Source organism: Musca vetustissima, unplaced genomic scaffold, assembly GCF_032173495.1.
Source record: "Musca vetustissima isolate MV318-11 ecotype Yass unplaced genomic scaffold, APGP_CSIRO_Mvet_v1 utg642, whole genome shotgun sequence".
Classification (NCBI taxonomy): domain Eukaryota; kingdom Metazoa; phylum Arthropoda; class Insecta; order Diptera; family Muscidae; genus Musca; species Musca vetustissima.
In genome coordinates this window covers 65,926-85,979 of record NW_026881041.1, presented here as the reverse complement: position 1 = coordinate 85,979, position 20,054 = coordinate 65,926, and the positions used below count along the sequence as shown (strand labels likewise).

Below are 20,054 nucleotides of genomic sequence, written 5' to 3'. Positions count from 1 at the left end.
ATACATTTGTTTTTTATAAAATTGCAAAGTATCGCCCTTTTACACAAAAAAAATTGCCGAAGAAGGTAACTATTAGATGATGGAGCGAAAAACTCTCTTCCAAATGCTGGCATGATTTTTGGATATTTTTGCGATAGAAAATGCTTGCTGGGTGCATAGTGTATGGAGCCTTTAAATCAGCTAGAGACGACAAAGAATTTCTATGCAGAAATTGTCCCAATTATTGTACTTTGTTCCGATACTGTTAATGACAGATGAGTTGCGCCATCTGGTTTCTAATACTATATAATGTTGGGGCGCCATACCTTCCATATAACCGAATAACCACTAATCAGCTGTTGTAGAACAATAAGGTACCAACAACCGATTAACCACTACGATACGGCCTAGTCAATTTTGTTTTGATCCTTATTTCTCCCCATTTCACCACGCCGACAATTTCAAATCGCCGACATTGTACTCCGAATGAAAGGAACTAGGGATACATAGTCGAGAGTAAAAATCAACTTTTCGATTTTTGTCTCTGAACAAAACGTCGACATTTCGGTTTTTGTTCTGACTCATGGTACAATTATAAAAGGTAACAGCAAATCCCAGCTGATTTGATTCCAACGTAATACTAGTGTCAATATGAATTTGTCAAATTATGTTTTTAAAAATCACCTAACAGGAAAATTGGGAACGCATACAATTTGAAATTGTTCTTTATTAATGTGCTCCCGTATTCAATTTACTCAATCTGCCTGCTGGGAAAGTTTGAGGAAGCAAATCTTTCTTGAAGGAATTACTCGCATTGTCATATGTGTTACACATATATATGGCAATGGCTCAATTAAAGGAAAGATGTGGAAGCGATAGAAATATAAATTTGATAGATTTTCATTCATGTTTTTCAATGTTTATTTTGAGGATTCGAAAATATTCCATTTTACAAAATAAAAATAACTTGATGATAATTTGTTTGTATGTTTACATTTTTCTGTCAAATGAGTTGACACTAGTAGAACTTACAACAACAAATTTCCATGTGGTTGTTGTATACGTTTTTTGTACAACAACACTTGCTGTTACCTTTTATTATTATACCATGGTTCTGACTAAAAAGTTGAATTTTCCGTCATATACGATACAGCTAAAACAGCATAATATGAGCCATAAAGTACTGAGAGTTGCAACAGTTATATATTATATAAATATTAAATTAAAGTCTCTCGATGCATATAGATTAATTAGTTTATTAATTTAATTCATATTATTAAAGCAATTTTAAAAGCAACATATATCATCACATTCCCCTACTTTTATTTAAGTTAAATCTTATTTTTTATTTTAAATAAATTTAGTTTATTTTCAGGATTTCGTAATTTAAAACCCCAATTTTTTTTTTAATTGGGGAAAAACATCGATCGTTTTACGTCAGCAACGCCGCCGCACATTAACATTTCAGTATGGCTCGGTTCTCTGCCTGCGCTTCTCATTTAGTCTCCATCCCACCTCATTCGTAAACAATTCAGTCTCCCTCCCACACCATTCGTAAATTTTCGACCATTTTGTCTTCTCCTCCCATTCGTTAGCAGGTGGAACGTTTTTCAATTTTTCTTCAGACGACGTTGTGTCTGGCACAATCAAAATTAACAATGAACGAATGAACGGAACTTTGAAAAAATTTTCCTTCAGATCAAAAAAATAACAATAAACAACCAACAACAACACCAGCAACATAATAATAGAACTTCGCCGTTGTCAATAGAAAGAATGAAAAGTGCATTAGAAGTACGATTAGACATTACTGAATGAAGTAGTTGGTGGCAACCACAAAAATACATCCGAGAAAATTACAAGAATTACAAGGTAAACCTGCAGAGCTATCGTACAGAAAGAATTTTGTCAAGGTCTGGTCTAAAAATAAATGGAGAACCCAACTGGTGATGGCGTAATGGACTATAGCGATTATGATTGGTCACCAAATTATGGCAACTTGCCTATGGAGGTATGCATGGACAGGACTTTTCAAAGAAGTTTGGATTTGAAGAAATATTGAACTATTTATTGAATATATAAATATTTTTCACGTGATTATGACGCACCTACCTGATTGATCACTCTGTATATCTGCATTTTATTCAGCCTTACTTCAAAAGCGAATGCATATCAAATTTTAAATATCTATGTAGACAAAGAAACAAAATCAAGTTTTGCGTTGCAATAAGTCATGTGCCGATAAGACAATGGCTGTTCCAGAAAGCTTTTCTTTATATCTTTTTTTTAATAAATTAGAAAGAATATCTGTTATATGTAGATATATAGAGTTGTTCCTATCATATGAAAATAAATATTCCATTATTATACTATAAAGGGTTGTAATACTATTCTCAAGTCAAACAAACCACAATTTTAATACTACGACGTAAATCTAAACACCATAAAATGTTATTGCACTACATCGCACTATGAATTATTAAAGAGTGTGAAATAAGTACATTTGTGCTCATACAATTAAGTCACTTTGCGATCACTTCTCAAAGGAAACAAAAATTTTGTAACGTTTTTTTTTTTAATATTTTCTTTTCGTTGATAGTTTTGTATTCTTGAGCTCTAATATTCAAAAGCATAATTATCATAAATATTAAATAGTTTTGCTGCATAGTTCTTAGTCCATATGCATATTTATGTCATTTATTTTGCTAAACTGTAATTAATTTTAAGAACGGATTTCATTTCCTGTTGATTCATAATTGTGTGTTGTATGTATTGAAAGTTATATCTGGAACTTCGGAATATAATTTTCACAAGTTACAGCAAATTATAAATATGATTGCTAGATTTGTTTATAATGTAAGAATTCGTGAGCATATTTCTATAGAATTATTAAAACCGGAATACCCAGGTCGTTACGTGCGTTGTTTACATTTTCACATTCTAGCAGAAACCCACAGATTTATATACATTTAATTAATAGCTCCTTATATAAGAAATCGTATGTTGTTCGTGTTGCGAGGTTTGGAAATTCCTACCTATTGTGTTGCGAATTTTTTCGCATTCGAATAATGCGTTTCGTTTAAAACTTAAACTTTATTTTTCGGAGAATTAGTTCATTCGTGTTTTATGGTCTTCGTACTACGTGCGTTGCTAATGGACATTTGTATGTTTTTGTAATAATATTACTGTTAAAGTAAATTAGGCTGGGGAGCCAATGTTGTAAATAAGAAATGAATTTTAAACTATCAGGTTTTTAATAATGCTTTTAATACAGTAAATAGGCCCAAGAGGCTTTTTTATTATGAATAAAATAAATGAAATAAATAAATAAAAATAATTGTTAGTCGACGAATAAGAAACATTTTTAACATTGTAAATAACGCCACCCATCATTCAAAATAGACGCCCATGTGCTGCATTTCGAGTTTGCTCGAATGTGAAACATTTTCCCACATTTGGTGTACTCCATTCCGAATACCCAAAAATATTGGGAGTATTATTCGAGCACATGTAGCATTGTAGATCGAAAAAATTAGATTGTACGTGCTTTCTGAGCACATACAAGTTAAACAAGAATGCAGATTTAATAGGGTAAGCGCTCGTAATACCGGCATGTTGCAATAGTCGGCATCTGTGGTATATAACTTCAAATAACTTAATAATTCTATAACCTAATATGAATAATACATTAAATAATCTTCAATAATATTGCAACCTATCTCTGTGTAAAATTTCATCGGGCTAAGTACATTTATTCAGCCAATGACAATGAGGGTTTTCAACACTAGCGACATGTCAATAGGGCATGTCGATTTTAAACGATTTGTTACTATATTTTAATTATATATTTTTCACGAGGATATTTTTCCTAATTGTAAGGAACATACAGGAGAACACTTTAGAACAGGGCTGTCCACACTAATACATTCAAGTTTTGTGATTGTATATCAGCTGTGCCCAAAATAGGTCCCATGGGCTGTCGGTGTGTGTCAAATTGCTCACACATACAATTATAAAAGAGAAAATTTTGAAAATAAAAAATATTTTCAAAATTGTCATTCATTCCTTTTTGTTTTTATACACTAACCGAAAAATTTGGATATTTGTGGCAAACATTAGTTCGGAACAGATCGAAATATGTGAGCAATATTACGTCGGAAGGGCAAAAAAGAAACAAATATATCTTTATATGGGAAAATGTATCATCAACAACCATATTTGCATAAAATATTAAATTTTTTTCTTCCTTAAAATTTGAAAATAATATTTTAACAAAATTTCTCCCAGTATATGACATAGAAACAGAACTTTTGAAAATTTTGTATTTGAAACATATACAATCACAAAACTTGAATGTATTAGTGTGGACAGCCCTGTTGTATATGTTTCAAATACAAAATTTTCAAAAGTTCTGTTTCTATGTCATATACTGGGAGAAATTTTGTTAAAATATTATTTTCAAATTTTAAGGAAGAAAAAAATTTAATATTTTATGCAAATATGGTTGTTGATGATACATTTTCCCATATAAAGATATATTTGTTTCTTTTTTGCCCTTCCGACGTAATATTGCTCACATATTTCGATCTGTTCCGAACTAATGTTTGCCACAAATATCCAAATTTTTCGGTTAGTGTATAAAAACAAAAAGGAATGAATGACAATTTTGAAAATATTTTTTATTTTCAAAATTTTCTCTTTTATAATTGTATGTGTGAGCAATTTGACACACACCGACAGCCCATGGGACCTATTTTGGGCACAGCTGCTTTAGAATGATTTAAAAATGTTTGCAATCATAATATATTTATACATACCGTCCTTAGGAACAAACATGTTTAAGGTTTTCCTATAGTCGGTATATGGGGGAACACCTTTTCGATCATTTGGGTTAAAAATTGAAAAAAAAAAGTTAAAAGAGTTGCTCTACCGATTAATTATAAAAAATTCATTTAGATTGGTTTTACATACTAGAATACAAGGTTCTAATCTTAATCCATCCCGAGAATTGGATAAAAGGTTCCCGAAATCGGCACCATGTTTTATAATTGCATATATTTTAGTAAATACAATTAATATAACTTTTTCAATACAAAGCTGATGGAATCGTCAGATAATAATAATTTATTAATGCAAATAACTAAAAAATCGATGAAATTTATTATTTATGTTTAACTAAAATGCGACATGCCGACTTTTGGAACATGACATGCCGACAATTGGAAAAAAGTGCCATTTTACTCAACTTTAATACAAATTAATTAAATTATTTGTTGTAAATGTAATGATTTGTATGAAAAATATGTATTATTTATTGTGATCGGAGAAAACAGTTCCCTATTCGCATAGTTCGTTATAACCGACGTTCGTAATAATGTTGCTTTATTACGTTCTGTCAATGTGGATTAGGAATGCTGTATGACTGGCCAAATTTTATTACATTCATATAAATAAGTGTATTTAATTTGATGGAGCACATTTAAGGCGCCCAGATATAAACAAAGTAATAGTAAAATACAATCACCGACTGCTAATCGTGGGAAGTGACCTAAGACGTAAAACATTGAATATATAGTGCCAAATTTCGCTTCGGCGTTTTTTTGGATCATAGGTAATTTCCACAGAGATTATCCAGGAAAACTTGCCGACTATCTGCCTGATATGAGTAGTTTTGCTAGAGTAATCTGAAATATACAATCGTCTGGTTTTAAATTTTAAAAGTAGTCAGAAATTTATGGTAACATATATTATTTTAGAAACAGTATGAGACTATCAGCAAATAATTTATTATATGTTTTCAGATAATTTTGCACATATTTCGATATTTACATCATGCCGACAGACAGGCTGCTGGAGCCACATGCATACGTTGGCGTGAAGCACTTTTCGTTGCTGAATTCAATCGTAACATTCAAGTGCATTTTGCCAAAGTGTGCCTTTCTGATCGCTTACCACCAGCCAAGTACTTTCTAAGATGTCAGCGACCCTATCGTACTTTTTATTTAGAAGAAGTAACATTTGGCCAAGCCCAAAATCTTTTGGAACAAATTGGAAATACTGCTGTTGAAATAACGTTTGATAATGCCGACATCGGAGACAAACAATTCTGTGCTTTTATGCAGCAATTAACCAAATTGGAATCACTGACAGTGACCCGTTGCTCGCCACTCTTTATGTCCGGCTCATTTTTAGAGGGTAACACAGATGTGGCTGACAGCTTTTCAAATGTTCGTCGTCTCTCCTTAAAGAATAATCAGTATCTTACCGACGCGATACTGTTACGTTTGACTTCGCTGATCAAAAACATGGAATCGTTTGATATGTCAGCATGTCATATAGCATACCACAACGCCATTCATCGTCGATTTTACCCGAACGACGCTATGTCCAATAATCCCAGCGAGTCAATATTAACCTTTAAATTTATTGCAAAAGTGGCCAACTGTCATAGGAAAAGTTTGAGAGAACTTAACCTCAGTCACACTATGATGAGTGGGCCGGCATTGCAGTCTCTAGCACGTAGTGAAAACGATGAGTCCGGTCTCAATCTCGAAAAACTTTTCCTAACAGGATGCCAACAAATAAATACCAGTGGACTGAAGCTGTTTTTACAAACTCAATCTAATCTGACGACTTTGGATTTAGCGGACACCCTTTGTGTGAATGATGATTGTTTGACCTGCATTGTAAGTTCACTGCCACAGCTACAGGACCTTAATGTTGCCGGATGCAGTGGAGTAACTAATGCTGGAGCAATGTTGCTGGCCAACGCAAGTCGTCTTCAAAATTTAAATATATCTCGTTGCGACGGCATTACAACAGACGGCCTAGCCCATGGGATTGCTAAAGACACAAATCGTGTTTTACAACGCCTCAACATGTCAAACCTTATTGTTTGCGAAGAAGGTATTAAAAGCATAGCGCGAAATTGTCCAGAACTGCGAGTACTCAATGTGGGGCATTGTGTTAATGGAGTCACCGATGAATCAGTGCAATGTATTGTTCAACATCTCCGCTGGCTAAGAGAACTATCACTCGAGGACTGTTTCCGTCTTACGGACGCGGCTTTAACGGGTATTGATATGTCGAAGTTGGAAATGAAGAGCTCGGCGAGCTCAACTATGGGTACATTAGACAATTTCCACCCAACTCCACCCTCATCCATGCATGAGTTGGAAGCAATTCGATCTTCATCGCCACAGTTTATGAAAATATCCCTACGCAGCAAAGCCGAAGAAGATATTGTAAGAGATGCAAATCGCAAACGAGCAATGTTTGCCGTATATGAGTTAAATTTAGTAGACGACGCCACATTAGATGGCTACAGTATACAACAGCTTAGAGGCCTGCGTTCCCTCAACCTAAAAGGTTGCAACAAAATCACAGATGTATCGCTTAAATACGGCCTTAAGTTCATCGAATTGCAACGCCTTTGCTTGTCTTATTGTCAGCAAATTTCTTCGCTTGGAATGGAAGCATTGGTATCGAATTGTCCCTCCATTGAAGAATTAGATTTGTCAGATTGCTACAACATCAATGACAAAACCATGCAGCTGGTCACTGCCAAATTAAAACGTTTACGTACACTGCACATTAGTGGATGTTCTCAACTAACTGAGCATAGTTTGGATGCAATTCTGGTGAATTGCAAATGCCTACAGGTAACTAATACATACTGACAGATAAGATTTTGCTTATTGATTCGTAATACTTCAGTTTCAAAGCTAAACCCCAAGAATATTTTTAAATTATGTTTAATTTATCTTTTAAATTTTCGTTGTAGACACTTTCGGTCTATCGTTGTCGCAGCATGTATGCAGATATTGAAGATCGCCTATCAGTTTTGTCAACATTGCGCAACTTGAATATGGACAATTCAAGAAATTTTGATAATGGTGAAATCTTTCGATTGAAGAAACGACTTGACTACTGATATTTTGCGGCTATTTTTGTTGTTTGTATATTATACTATTTTCAGTTATATAGATTTCATTGAAGTACATTGTTTTTTATTGTCCATTACCATGACCATTCAAAAGTAATATATTTATATAAAAAACTCATTGAAAAATTTAATTTTCAAAAGTATTGAATTTTCTAAATAAAAAAATGTTATGTTTTAAAGATTTAACTGTGATTGATTAAACAAAATACCACGTCTTCGAAATATATATGTACATCGACATTAATCATTTACATTATGTACAACAATACATATGTATTTAATATATAAATTATATCTAGACCAAGTTAGTTAATTGAAAAATCTTGTTCTCCTACATAGAACTTTATGTAAAATTGTGCAATCATAAAATAAAAATGAAAAAATAAAGGTTTATGTGATGAAAAAAATGTGTCAATATTTTGTGTGAAATAAAGTATTGGTCATTGAAATTAATATATTCCTCTAGCCACTTACAAATTATCATTCTACAGATTGCCAAAAGCCTTAAACACAAACCTATTTACAGCAGTTATGCACAAACAAGTACGTTGGCATAGACATCTCTTACTTTCAGCAATAGTATAAACGAAAAATTCAAATTGTTTTTTAAAATTTAAATTTAAGAAAATAACAGAGAAATGTGTCTCAACTATTTTAGAAAAACACTCTCCTTTCAACATGTGAATCTCTGATTTACAGCCTTAATTACCTAACGAGTCTGATCGATTGAACAACAGCTGCTTCGATGGGGCTTTTAACAATCCAAGTCTCTTGCATACGTCTTCTGCAATTTGTTTAAAACTGATTTCTTAGGGCTAGTTTGCTTTCATTTTTAAGATTGTCCCTTTTATTTTAAAATAATATCCATTAATCGCGTGTACTGTGTAAATTCCTCATGAAATTTATACATTGAAAAAAATTCAAAATTTTTACTCTAACCAAGTTAAACGAATAACTTCCTTAATTAAATGAACATAAACTGTTAACTAATATTATATATTAATGTATTAATATACACTTTATTGCATTAAAAAGTAAAAAAACGCATTGTTGCATCACATAAAAATTGCGACTGAAAATGTTAGAACACTAAAATAAGTTACAATATAATAAAATATTATAAAATTGTTAAATAAGATGGCATAATATTATAAATACTTTCTACGCAGAGATATGAATATAAGGAGTTAGTTGATTTGTTATGTAATATATCCATAGATTGAATGATTGTCTATTCCGGGGGAGATTTATGGACGCCCCAGCCGTGGAAACATTTTGTGAAACGTTTCGATTCTTTATTTTTAAGAGTTAAAAATAATTTACGCGGACGATCAGGTTGCTTGATTCGCATGTGTTGTATATAAACCTAGAGGGGAAAACCCCAAGAATTAAAAACTGTATGGAAGTGGGTAAATATAATGTACTTACTTGTGCAGATTTGTAAGCTAATTTAATTTCAACTTCACTACATCGTGAGCCGAGCCATAGGAACACCTGCTCGCCGTTATCTAGAATCATTATATCATCATCCGCTAAGTCATCTTGACAGAAGTCTGTGCATTTTTCAGCCACAGTGAAATAGCCCTTTTCGTTGGAGCATCTGAACAGTCGGGTATAGTTCATGTAATCGGCATTGGTATCATACGGCTTGCGTCCGCCCAATGCCACCCAGAAAAAGTTTTCGGGTTCTTCTCCCTCATTTAAAATTTGCAAACTAACCCAGGGACTGTTAAACATATCTTCTGCAATTTCTTGTATTAATTTTGCTTCCTCAGGACAACATTTCGAACCAAGCCAAACATAAACTATACCCGATTGTGAATCATCGCCTGTTTCAAATGGGACATACAATATATAACTGAAAGTAAAGATTAAATAAATAAAAATGTAATAGTTATAAAACAATAAACATAGCAGTAAAGTCGGACTTTAAACTTAACCCATTATCGTCTACGTTACTACATATAACTGCATGACCTCAAAAAAATTTCCCTTTTTTATATTGAAATACCCTTACCAAAATGCAGAATTTAAATATGTCGCATCAGGATGTATTTGTATTAAGCGGGTTGTTAGGGCACCGCCATTCGATCGTAAATGGAAAAATTCCACAGCCGATTTACCATCGGGAGATTTCTGCTTGTCCTTACGCTTTCCAGTATGTATGATAAACTTTCGTTTGAAATGTGCAAGGAACTTTAAATTTTCCTGCTGTTGATGGATCCGTACAACTTCTAGTTCTTCGCCGAACATTGTTTTGAACTTCTTTTGTAATGTAAAGGTAAATGTCAGCCAACCCATGTTGCCTGCATTGCGACCTTGCCAAAAGTATACAATGCATTGTATTTCATCTTCTGGAGGTGGTTTGCTATCATCGATATCGGTGCCATCTTCATCATCGTCTACGGGAATACAATAACGACATAAGAACACATAGCACTCCCCAGTGTAGAAATGACCCAACTCTTCCTCAGGCAAGCGTACAAATTTTTTACCCTCCAACACAAACGCTTCCATAGCTTCTAGATCGTAATTCCAATCCTCCTCCAATTGTTCGGCTTCACTAAGAGGCATGGGATTTTGACGTGGCATAAAAAGTGCAGCCAGATCAGCTCTAGTTTCTTGTTGTTTTGCCCACTTAGTGAGATCGGCACCAGTCTTGGCCACAGAATTCGCGGTCCGGGTAAAGTCCACGGCCATAACCTCATCCCAGCCGATGAATTTCGATTTAAACATCTGAGTTTCGGCACCCTCTTGCAAGCGAGTAACCAAGGCATATGCTGGCCTGGTTATCATATTAAATAGCTCTCGTGATAACTTGATTGCCGCAGCCCTCACTAGACGCGTCGACTTCTTGCCAAACCACACAAATAAATCAGTAAAACAATCGAGAATGTAAACGTTTTTGCTCACTAGCAAAGAGCAGACTAGTTTTTGTTCCGGAACTTCCACTTGCGGCAACTCAAGGTAGCCCATGCCCAACTGTACTTGATATAATCTCGGTGTTGAAGGCACAAAATTCTCCTGGACGTGTTGCAATATTTTTTGTTTGGGTGCCTCTTCAGGATCAGCGTTCAAATGACGCCAAAGTTCTTCACTCTCACTGCCTAAAACGGAACATAACACATATGTACGTCTAATCATTACAGCGCTCATAACATAAAGGCATACCTTGCATCTCAACGATTATTTCACATTTATTCTTTCTCTCTGTTTTATTGATTTTCTCTGCCATCAAACGTGTTTTGGAGTTGAGCGTGTTCTTGGAACACCTTCCTAGCCAAATGAACATTTTTATCCCACAATCCAGAAGGAAGGAATACCTTGGATCTAACGAATCCATGCTTACCCCAACTGGTTCCATGTGTATGGAGGAACCGGCTGCGTGAATTCGGTACAACCGTATAGTGTATAGCATATCTTCGACAGTATAGAATCCTGTAGCTGTGCGACCACCCTCTATATAGGTGACTGATGTATCGAAAAGATCAAGAAATTCCTCAGATTCATCACCTAAAATAAATTTGTTATTCAGTTGCATTTTCTAATAGGATTGCTCATCACCTACCCTGTTCCTCACGAATCGTACGACAAAGAGCACCCAAAAAGTTTCTCAAATTTACAGCATGAATGGCTGCGCATGCTCTCTTGTCCAATGTGGCTTCATTTCCAATCCAGAAATAAATTTCCCACTGGAGTTGACCCTTAAGATCATAACTCGTTTTTAGAACAATATAACAGTCACCTTCGTAGAACTTTCCATGGGCGGCTTCTTCGATTTTGTTGGGTAGGAAATTTTCAATTTCCCATATAGTCAACCCCGGCAGCTGTCCATCTTCCTTTTCGAAAAATTTCGAATAATCGAGTTGAGGTTTTTCCAACGATTCATCCCACCGTTTAGGCTTCAATGATTCCGGACGCGTTTCATCAGAATCATTGCACCAAGACTGATTTGCTTGCGCCTCATCCTTATCCTTTGCTACATCTTTCATACCCTTTAGTATTTTAGCCGAATCCTGGGCGGAATCAGTACGTGGACCACGACGCAAACGAATTTTTCGAGCTGTGGAGTCCTTGGGGGTCGATGTAACGGGAACGGATGGCGGAACAGCAGCTCCCGCTAGCCTCAACTGTGTTTGCAAGGAGAAATCTATATTATAGAATTCAACCCCAGCACCCTTGGTGGCTTCAGTTGGTTTTGGAGGCATAATCAAATCGGGATTATTGCGTAAATCTAGCTGGTCAAGACCATCCAATAAATGAATTGCATCTGGTAATGTTATCAAACGATTTGATGAAAGGTTTAGACGCTTTAAAGACCCACACCGGCATAAGCCTTCGGGGACCATTTCCAGTAGATTGTTGGATGCCGAAAATATTTCAAGACAACACAATTTTCCAATACCTGATGGTATTCCCTCGAAATCTAGTTTGTTATCGTTGAGATACAGTCTACGCAATTGCGTAAGCTTGCACAAGGACGCTGGCAAACTCGTTAATTCATTGCGCGACAGGTTAAGAACTTCTAGTCGTTGCCAGTTCTCTATGTTTGAACTAATTTCCGATATAGCGTTTTCGCTCAGATTCAGTCTTTTCAAATTTGGCAAATTGTAAACACAATCGGGAACTTTGGGGAGACTATTTTGAGACAAATCCAGTTCTGACAGATTCGATAGGGTATCCAATGTGGTGGGGAAGTTTGAAAGTGTGCGTTGAGTATTACGCATGTTGAGCACTTCAAGGTTTTGTAATGAAGGCAATTGCCTTAACTGAAACAGCTCCAATGGGTTATCGGCCAAAATTAAAGTTTGTAAATTGGCAAGACGTCTTGTTTGTGGCGGTAATGTTTCCAGCTTATTGTGAGACAAATCCAAAAACAAAAGATCAGTGAGATGTATGAACAATGTTGTTGGAATGGATTCAATTAAATTGTGACTTAGATTTAACACTAAGAGGCTTTTGGCTTTTTCAAGTCCTTCTGGCACTTCCTTCAACTTATTGTGCGATAAATCTAGAGTGGTAAGTTCTTCGAGGTGAAATAGCTCCGGTGGGACACCACTGCTTTTAATACAATTTCTCCTCAAGTTTAAGGAACGCAAACATGTCAATTCCGTAAGTTCTCCAAAAAGTTTCTCCAACTGATTGTTTTTCAGGCTCAGGTGTTCCAGCTTCAATAAATTGCCAAGCTCCTCGGGAACATCCGTCAAATGAGTTTTATCCAAATTCAGCCATTGCAACCTTGTCATTAACTTCACAGCTGAAGGGAATTTGTTGTCCTGCAAGAATATTAAAATATATATTGAATTATTAGGAATGTAGCACACCAAGATAAATAAAACTGTTGCTAATAATTGAAACACTCGCCCACTGTTTCGTGACATAGTTGTGAGTACATATCTACAAACACAGTATGTTTATGGCAAAACGTGGAAAAAACCATAAATCACAATGAAAAGCAACAAAACAAAAAAATAATGTTTTTATATGTTGGTGCACATACATATATCTAATGATCTGGAATAGCCACTTTGTTTATAAACAAACGGATATATACGTAGGATTTGATGATTTGACACCGTTCTCAATAGGAAAATATTCTCAATGCCTGTTTTAGCGAACTTCGCATTGGGAATCCGACCCAATTTTTGTTCTTAGATATTTACGCATTACTATTATTATATTGCATTAAAACCTTTAAAACCTTTCTTACTTACACTGAAGTCATTTTTTGTAAAATCCACTCCACGTACAAAAGGCAATACTCCCGTATTTGCCATTATGAAACTCCCTTACAGTAAGGATTATCGGTAAATTTAAATCAATTGTGTGGATAAGAAATATATCAATATATGTTTTAATATTTTAAAAAGCAATTGTCCTGAATTAGAATATATTTTTCTATTTTTTACTTCGTTTTTCGACAAATATGAAATCACTGACATGAATAAGAGTGAAGTTGGCCGTGATTGCAAACCGAACTAAAAACCGCTCCAAATGTGAAGAATATTGGAGACATACGAAAGGTTGATAAAAATAATGAAAGAGAACTGCCATTGTTTACGAATGAGTGTGAATCATAGCAAACATAAGTTTGTATTGAAAAACACAGGGGATAAATGAAAATCAGCTGATAATGTTTCGTATCCAATAAAATGGAATGAGCCGAACCAATCGTTCGACATGAACGTAACCATGGTATAATAATTACAAGGTAGGGCACAGCTACCAACTGATTAAAATTTTTTCTCAAGGTGGCTTGTTCCATCAAATCAAAATACATATTTTGTGTGTGTTGTGTTTTGAATACACCTATGTATGTTTTTACACGGTCTTTTTGTACACGGTTTTGATATAACACGGTTTGAAAATTGAATATTTTTAATTTTTTAAACGATTTTATTCCATTTAGCACGATTTGAAATTTTATGTACTTAATTTTTTTTTGCAAATATTACATAGATTAAAGGTCACAATTTGTACTTAAAGCGAATTTACATATAACATTTAATCATGATTAAAGGCTGAATCAGGGTTTATTTTCTTAATCAGGCTTTTGCGAAGTATGTTCATATCACAAAAAAGTATTTATGAAAGAAAAAAGTCTGAAACCATCGATAGTATCGATAGTTTGCGAACACTAGCTTAAAGATTTAAGTGAATTCCCCTATAGCGCTTACAAACAATTTTTACTGGTCAAAGCAAATGTGAATAGCACTAATTTAGGGGAATTCTCTTTAGGTTCGTTCCCGTACTTTTTGATAGTAAAGCTAGTAAAAGAGCGAACTATCAAAAATTACTCTCACATACAAGATTTGCGCAAAAAGTAAAGGAACGAAAAATAGTTAAAACATAAAGAAACGTCAAAATCAAAAATTTCATTTGTTAAGGACACAAAAAAGACTACAGAAACCTAATGTACAAAAAAAAAAAAAAACAATTATGAAACGGCGTCCATCGCGTGATTTTGATAATATTAATATTTATTGTTTATTTTTTTATTTGTATAATTTAGAGAAAAACATTATCGAATATTTGGAAGTGGAGTTTCCGACGACTCCGAGTCCGGAAAGGTTTACATGGCTGGACGCTGCCATAATTTTAATGCTATTAAAATTGATTGGAATGTTTTAGCAAACTTGAACAACAAGATATGGAACAAGTCAAGTTTAGGGGCTCCACTCGGATCATTTTGAAATGATTACCGTAAGTAGCCCTCCTTAAAACAACCCTTTTTCTATTGCCACCAAGGCAATATGGTTAAAAGGTTATATAGAAGAGAACTTAAGAATAAGACTTTCACATATTGACAGGCGCATATAGCACAAACCATAACCTCTAAAATGATACGGCTGATTAAAACAACATACTCTCCGAACTTCCAAGGCCCATATCGCGGGAAGTATGCATTTCTCCCTATAAAATATATATCACTGTAATCAGTTCAACGAGGACTACTTACTTTAAAAATGTCAAAGCGATCCAAGTGGAGCCCCTAAACTTGACTTAAGCCCAAGATATTTTGGATCAATGTACACACATTGGTTAGTACAATTAACCAACCCAAGTCTTCATTCTATAGTATCTTCATCTGAATCTTCTGCCAGCCATTCATCTTCGCTATCCTTCAAACGAGAATAAAAAATCAGTGTCCATTTCTAAATTTCTTATTTGTTTTTTTTTTTTCTACAGCCAAATGTGTGTGCGTCTGTCCGTGTGTCCTTTTTGTTGAAGCGCTAACTTTCATATGCTTTATTTCGGACTATATATCTCTGGCAATCAAATGTCAAATTCATAATTTACTACATTTACTATTTCGTGCTAGGCCAAATTCATGATGCAATAATAAGGTCATGTATCAAAACAAAAACATTTTTTTTGTCTCGATTATCTGTCAAATTTTTCCTTACAATATTTCAAAAAAGATCAATGTCTTTTTTTACCATGGCCAAATTGGTCTTGCAGAAAATAGGAGAAGAGAACGCCATTTTGGTTTTAACTCTCTTAAATTTAACTTTGCTTTTCTAGCAAAAATTGCAAAACTAGTACAATATAGTACTATATTGCAGGTTTGGGAACACAGCTTTTATGTAAAAGATCAATGTCTTTTTTACACGGCTTCTTCTGTAACCAATCTACCGTGTAAAAACAGACTTATGTGTACTATGGCAAATAAATTCAAAATAAATTGAAATATATTCACATTTAATTGAAATGAAAATGCTGTTTTTAACTCGTCCGTCTGGAAGTAATTACCTTTTTATGGATGAAACAATTATTTCATGGTATTCCATTCTGGATTTTGGAAAGAAATCATAACCTTTCATTATTTTTTCGCGTTTTAGTTATGTCTTGAAAACACACAACCACATATATTTGGCAGAAAAAGCCACCACTTACACAACACAACTCAAGCTGCCCTACCTTGTACTATTGTACCATGGGTACAATTATTCAAGGTAGGCCATAGCAAATTATAAATTAAATTTTTTTATATTGTGGCTTGTTATGTCAATGTCGTATACAAAATGTGTCACTGTGTATGTGATGTTTCGAAAAATATAAAAAAATATATTGTAAAATCAATTTTTTACGATAAATTATACAACATTGGTATGGAAAAATTTATAATTTCTGAATAAATCAATCAATATCATTACAAAATTGAAAAAGTATTTAATTCTATTGTAAAACGGCATATACATTAGAACTTTTTACAGGGTTAACCTACTTCATGAGGGTTTATTTGACATATATGCAAAGGGATTGACAATTGAAACCCACTGGGGTAACGAAATCCGATTAAATGTAAACGTACTATTATATAATTCATATTTTCATTCATGATTTCTGAATTATTTTTCAAATTGTATGGACGTTTACGTCACAGTTAATTCATGAACCCAATTTTCTTCGACTGTTCTCTCGCTTGTAAACGCAATGTCGTCTGTTCCTGTACTGCAAGGAAAATCCGTTAATATACGTTTAGACTACTAAATCCACTCGATCTCAAATGTCAATTCCATTTCGTATACGTCACGTTAATCCTGTTCAGAAATCCCGTGGATTATATTTGACGTATAAGCAATGGAATTGACATTTGAGATCGAGTGGATTTCGTAAATTTAAACGTACCTTTATCGTAGTAAAAAGTAGTAGATTCCTGCAGTACAGGAACTGACCAATATTGGGTTATCAAACATACATAATAATAAAATGTGTATGTTCGTTTACTAAATAATTAGTACAAAATGTTACTGGATGTTCTTCGTTTACCCAAAATCCAGATTAATCGGATGCATAGACCCGGTAACCAGGTACGTCGCCCAAGAAAAAAAGATATTCCCATAATAAGGGTAAAAGTACCAACCTCTGAACTAAATTTCAAAAAAATCTGATTTTTTTTACTAAACTAGGATTAAGCGCCCCTACCTACTTATAGCGCAAACAACTTATTTTTACAAACTTATTTTGTTTTATACTGCAATTTTATTGTTATGCTAGGGAGAAATTATCCATATTTAATTTCAAATCATAACCGCAATTTCGCTGTTGTTAAATGCGAACTACAACTCTGTGGTGCCACCAGCTGATTATTTTATTTCGTTGTGTCATTTAGTTCCAATTACATGGCGTTTATAAAGCGTCAACGAAGTTAAAGCAATTTCATATTCTGCTTTAATTTTGTTATTATAATTAACAAAAAATAAAAATTGCATTGCGACTGTATAGGAATACTGCATTTAAATATTAGGCGCCAAACAGTTTGGAGGAAGTAGCTATTGCAAAGGTTTGTTCAAATTCCTTTCGAATTTCAATGTTGGCAGACATGTGTTTTTTGCTCTTCCGCTGTCTGTCCAATCGTTTCAAGTTTATTACTGCATTCAACACAGAATCTCTGGTAATAACCGATTTGATGGCAAATAACGTTAATATTTCAGTTGGTATTGCCAAATTGGCATTCATCGCTGATGTCCAATGGAATCGGTTCGCTGCTACTTGTGTGACCATGAATTTGTGGATGGCGAAGAACCCTGGTTGATGTTTGAGGAGAGATTACGGGAGGATGGGCAAGTTGAATGTTCTCTGGCTCAACTGCTAGGTTCGATATTGCAGAGGGATTTGGACGAATCTTCAGCACATTCCACAGTGAGTTTGATTCATTTGAATTATACTCAATATTCATCAAAATTCATATTTTTTCTTGTAGTTGCTGTGCGATTCTTGCAATGCTGATGTTCTAGAGTTTGAAAGTTTGGACAAAAGATTTGTCCAATTACGGGAACGTATTTTAACGTCTTACAGGGAGAATACGACAATACAACAATTGAATAGCATATCGAACATTTTGAAAAACAGCGACAATATTCCGTCTCCGGTGGAAGTTAAGTTCGTCGATGACTTACTAAATCAGCCAACTAGTGACATGATTAATATTTGCGATGCTGATTTAATTGAAGAAGTTCCAGAAGAGGATTTCCCTGATGTTGACGCAACGGATACTTCGAGCCATAACGATGAAATTGGTCACAAAGAAATAAGTGAAAACTTTGACTTTGCTGCTTTTAATGAACATGTTGCTCAAAATTCTCTACCGGGTGGTGTATTGAATTTGTCAGACGGGCTTGTTAATATTGCTGTCGATAACAGAATGGAAGTGCAGAATATACCTTTGGAGGGGCAAGGTAAGTATTCCACGGATTTGGAAATATTCTAACTTCTTATTAGGATTATAAAATAGGAATTGTTTACCGTTCTACTTTTGGTTATAAGACTTAACAAATCTTTGTTTACAGATATAATAATTTACGATGTGGGGACGAAAGGCATTTTAGATGGTAATATGAATGACCAACCGAATAATGGAAATACTCAAAATATTTCAAACGAATTCGAACCCAATGACGGTAAGATCGATTTGAATTTATGTAAATATGCAGTTCTAATATGAGGTTTGGATTCAGTGCCAATTTCAGATACTGATCTTAATTTTATTATATCTTCGAATGCCTACGTCGACAATGACAAACAAAATGCAAACGCAGAGAGTATTCTTGATAATGTAGACGAAGATAAGCCTGATTCTGAATTAAACCTTCCCAAGCCGATTTGTAAAAGAGATGGGGAAGATTGTTATTGCTTATTATGTGGAAATTCGCCCAAGTATACAATGGACGCACTCAGAGAGCACTTCCAAACATTTCACAATTCCAAAATCCATATGTGTGAGCAATGTCACGAAGGATTTCGTAGGAGGCTGGACCTAAAAGAACATTTGGAGTCTGGCCACACCCTAGAGTGTGACATATGTCAGCGGTCATTTGGAAATCAGCGATTGTTAAGATTTCATAAACGTTTGCATTACAACAGCGCCAAACCGTACGAATGCTCAGTCTGCCAGAAAAAGTACAGCTCAAAAAGCATGCTCGAAGAACACATGAACACACATACCGGTTATCGTCCATACAAATGTCCAGAATGTTCCAAAGATTTTGCTTCTAAATGTACTCTACAGACTCATATGAAAATCCACAAGGAACGGCCAAGACCATTTCACTGTGATCAATGTGGGAAACGGTTTCTGAACCAGCAAAATCTCACCCAACATAAAAGATCACATGTCTCTGAAAAGGCATTCGAATGCGAAGTTTGCCATAAATCTTTCACGACCCAGCATAGTTTGCAGGTCCATAAAATTGTGCATACAGGCCAAAGACCCTTCATTTGTCGTATATGTGGCAAGTCGTTTGCAAGAAGACCCGAAATAAAGGATCATGAACGTACCCATACCGGTGAGAAACCCTATCAATGCGATCTTTGTCCACTTGCATTTGCCCAGCGTTCCAATTTGACAAGTCATAAGAAATCGACACACTTGAATGAGAAACTACATAAATGTGATCAGTGTCATCGATCGTTTAAGCGCAAAAGACTCCTGGAATATCATATCCAAGCAGCCCATACTGGGGAGCGTCCGCACAAGTGTGATGTTTGTGGGGCAGGATTCGTTTATCCGGAACATTGTAAAAAACATATGCTGATACACAGTGGTCAGAAACCATATGCTTGTGAAGTGTGTGGAAAACAGTTCAATAGTCGTGACAACCGCAATGCCCATAGGTTTGTCCACAGC

General features: G+C 34.7%; 2 protein-coding genes across 2 annotated transcripts; one reads left to right on the top strand and one right to left on the bottom strand.

The window, feature by feature from the left end:
- The first annotated feature begins 1,887 nt into the window (after positions 1 to 1,887).
- Positions 1,888 to 7,965, top strand: LOC133327120 (uncharacterized). The gene is made up of 3 exons (XM_061535692.1): positions 1,888 to 1,990; positions 5,781 to 7,640; positions 7,763 to 7,965. Exons 1-3 carry the CDS (start codon positions 1,910 to 1,912, stop codon positions 7,910 to 7,912), a joined length of 2,091 nt encoding a protein of 696 aa, XP_061391676.1. The 5' UTR covers positions 1,888 to 1,909; the 3' UTR covers positions 7,913 to 7,965.
- Positions 7,966 to 9,155: 1,190 nt separating this feature from the next.
- On the bottom strand, positions 9,156 to 13,716 carry LOC133327119 (protein flightless-1). The gene is made up of 6 exons (XM_061535691.1): positions 13,639 to 13,716; positions 11,493 to 13,200; positions 11,096 to 11,437; positions 9,942 to 11,031; positions 9,353 to 9,782; positions 9,156 to 9,290 (listed from the first exon to the last, which is right to left on the bottom strand). Exons 1-6 carry the CDS (start codon positions 13,699 to 13,701, stop codon positions 9,156 to 9,158), a joined length of 3,768 nt encoding a protein of 1,255 aa, XP_061391675.1. The 5' UTR covers positions 13,702 to 13,716.
- Between the last annotated feature and the right edge of the window lie 6,338 nt (positions 13,717 to 20,054).

Coding starts and splice junctions, on each gene's coding strand:
- LOC133327119 (XM_061535691.1), bottom strand. CDS start 13,701: ATGGCAAATACGGGAGTATTGCCTTTTGTACGTGGAGTGGATTTTACA. Junction 13,201..13,638: donor TTACAAAAAATGACTTCAGT/GTAAGTAAGAAA, acceptor ATATTCTTGCAG/GACAACAAATTCCCTTCAGC. Junction 11,032..11,095: donor AATAATCGTTGAGATGCAAG/GTATGCCTTTAT, acceptor GTTCCGTTTTAG/GCAGTGAGAGTGAAGAACTT.
- LOC133327120 (XM_061535692.1), top strand. CDS start 1,910: ATGGAGAACCCAACTGGTGATGGCGTAATGGACTATAGCGATTATGAT. Junction 1,991..5,780: donor ATGGCAACTTGCCTATGGAG/GTATGCATGGAC, acceptor ATATGTTTTCAG/ATAATTTTGCACATATTTCG. Junction 7,641..7,762: donor TGAATTGCAAATGCCTACAG/GTAACTAATACA, acceptor TTTTCGTTGTAG/ACACTTTCGGTCTATCGTTG.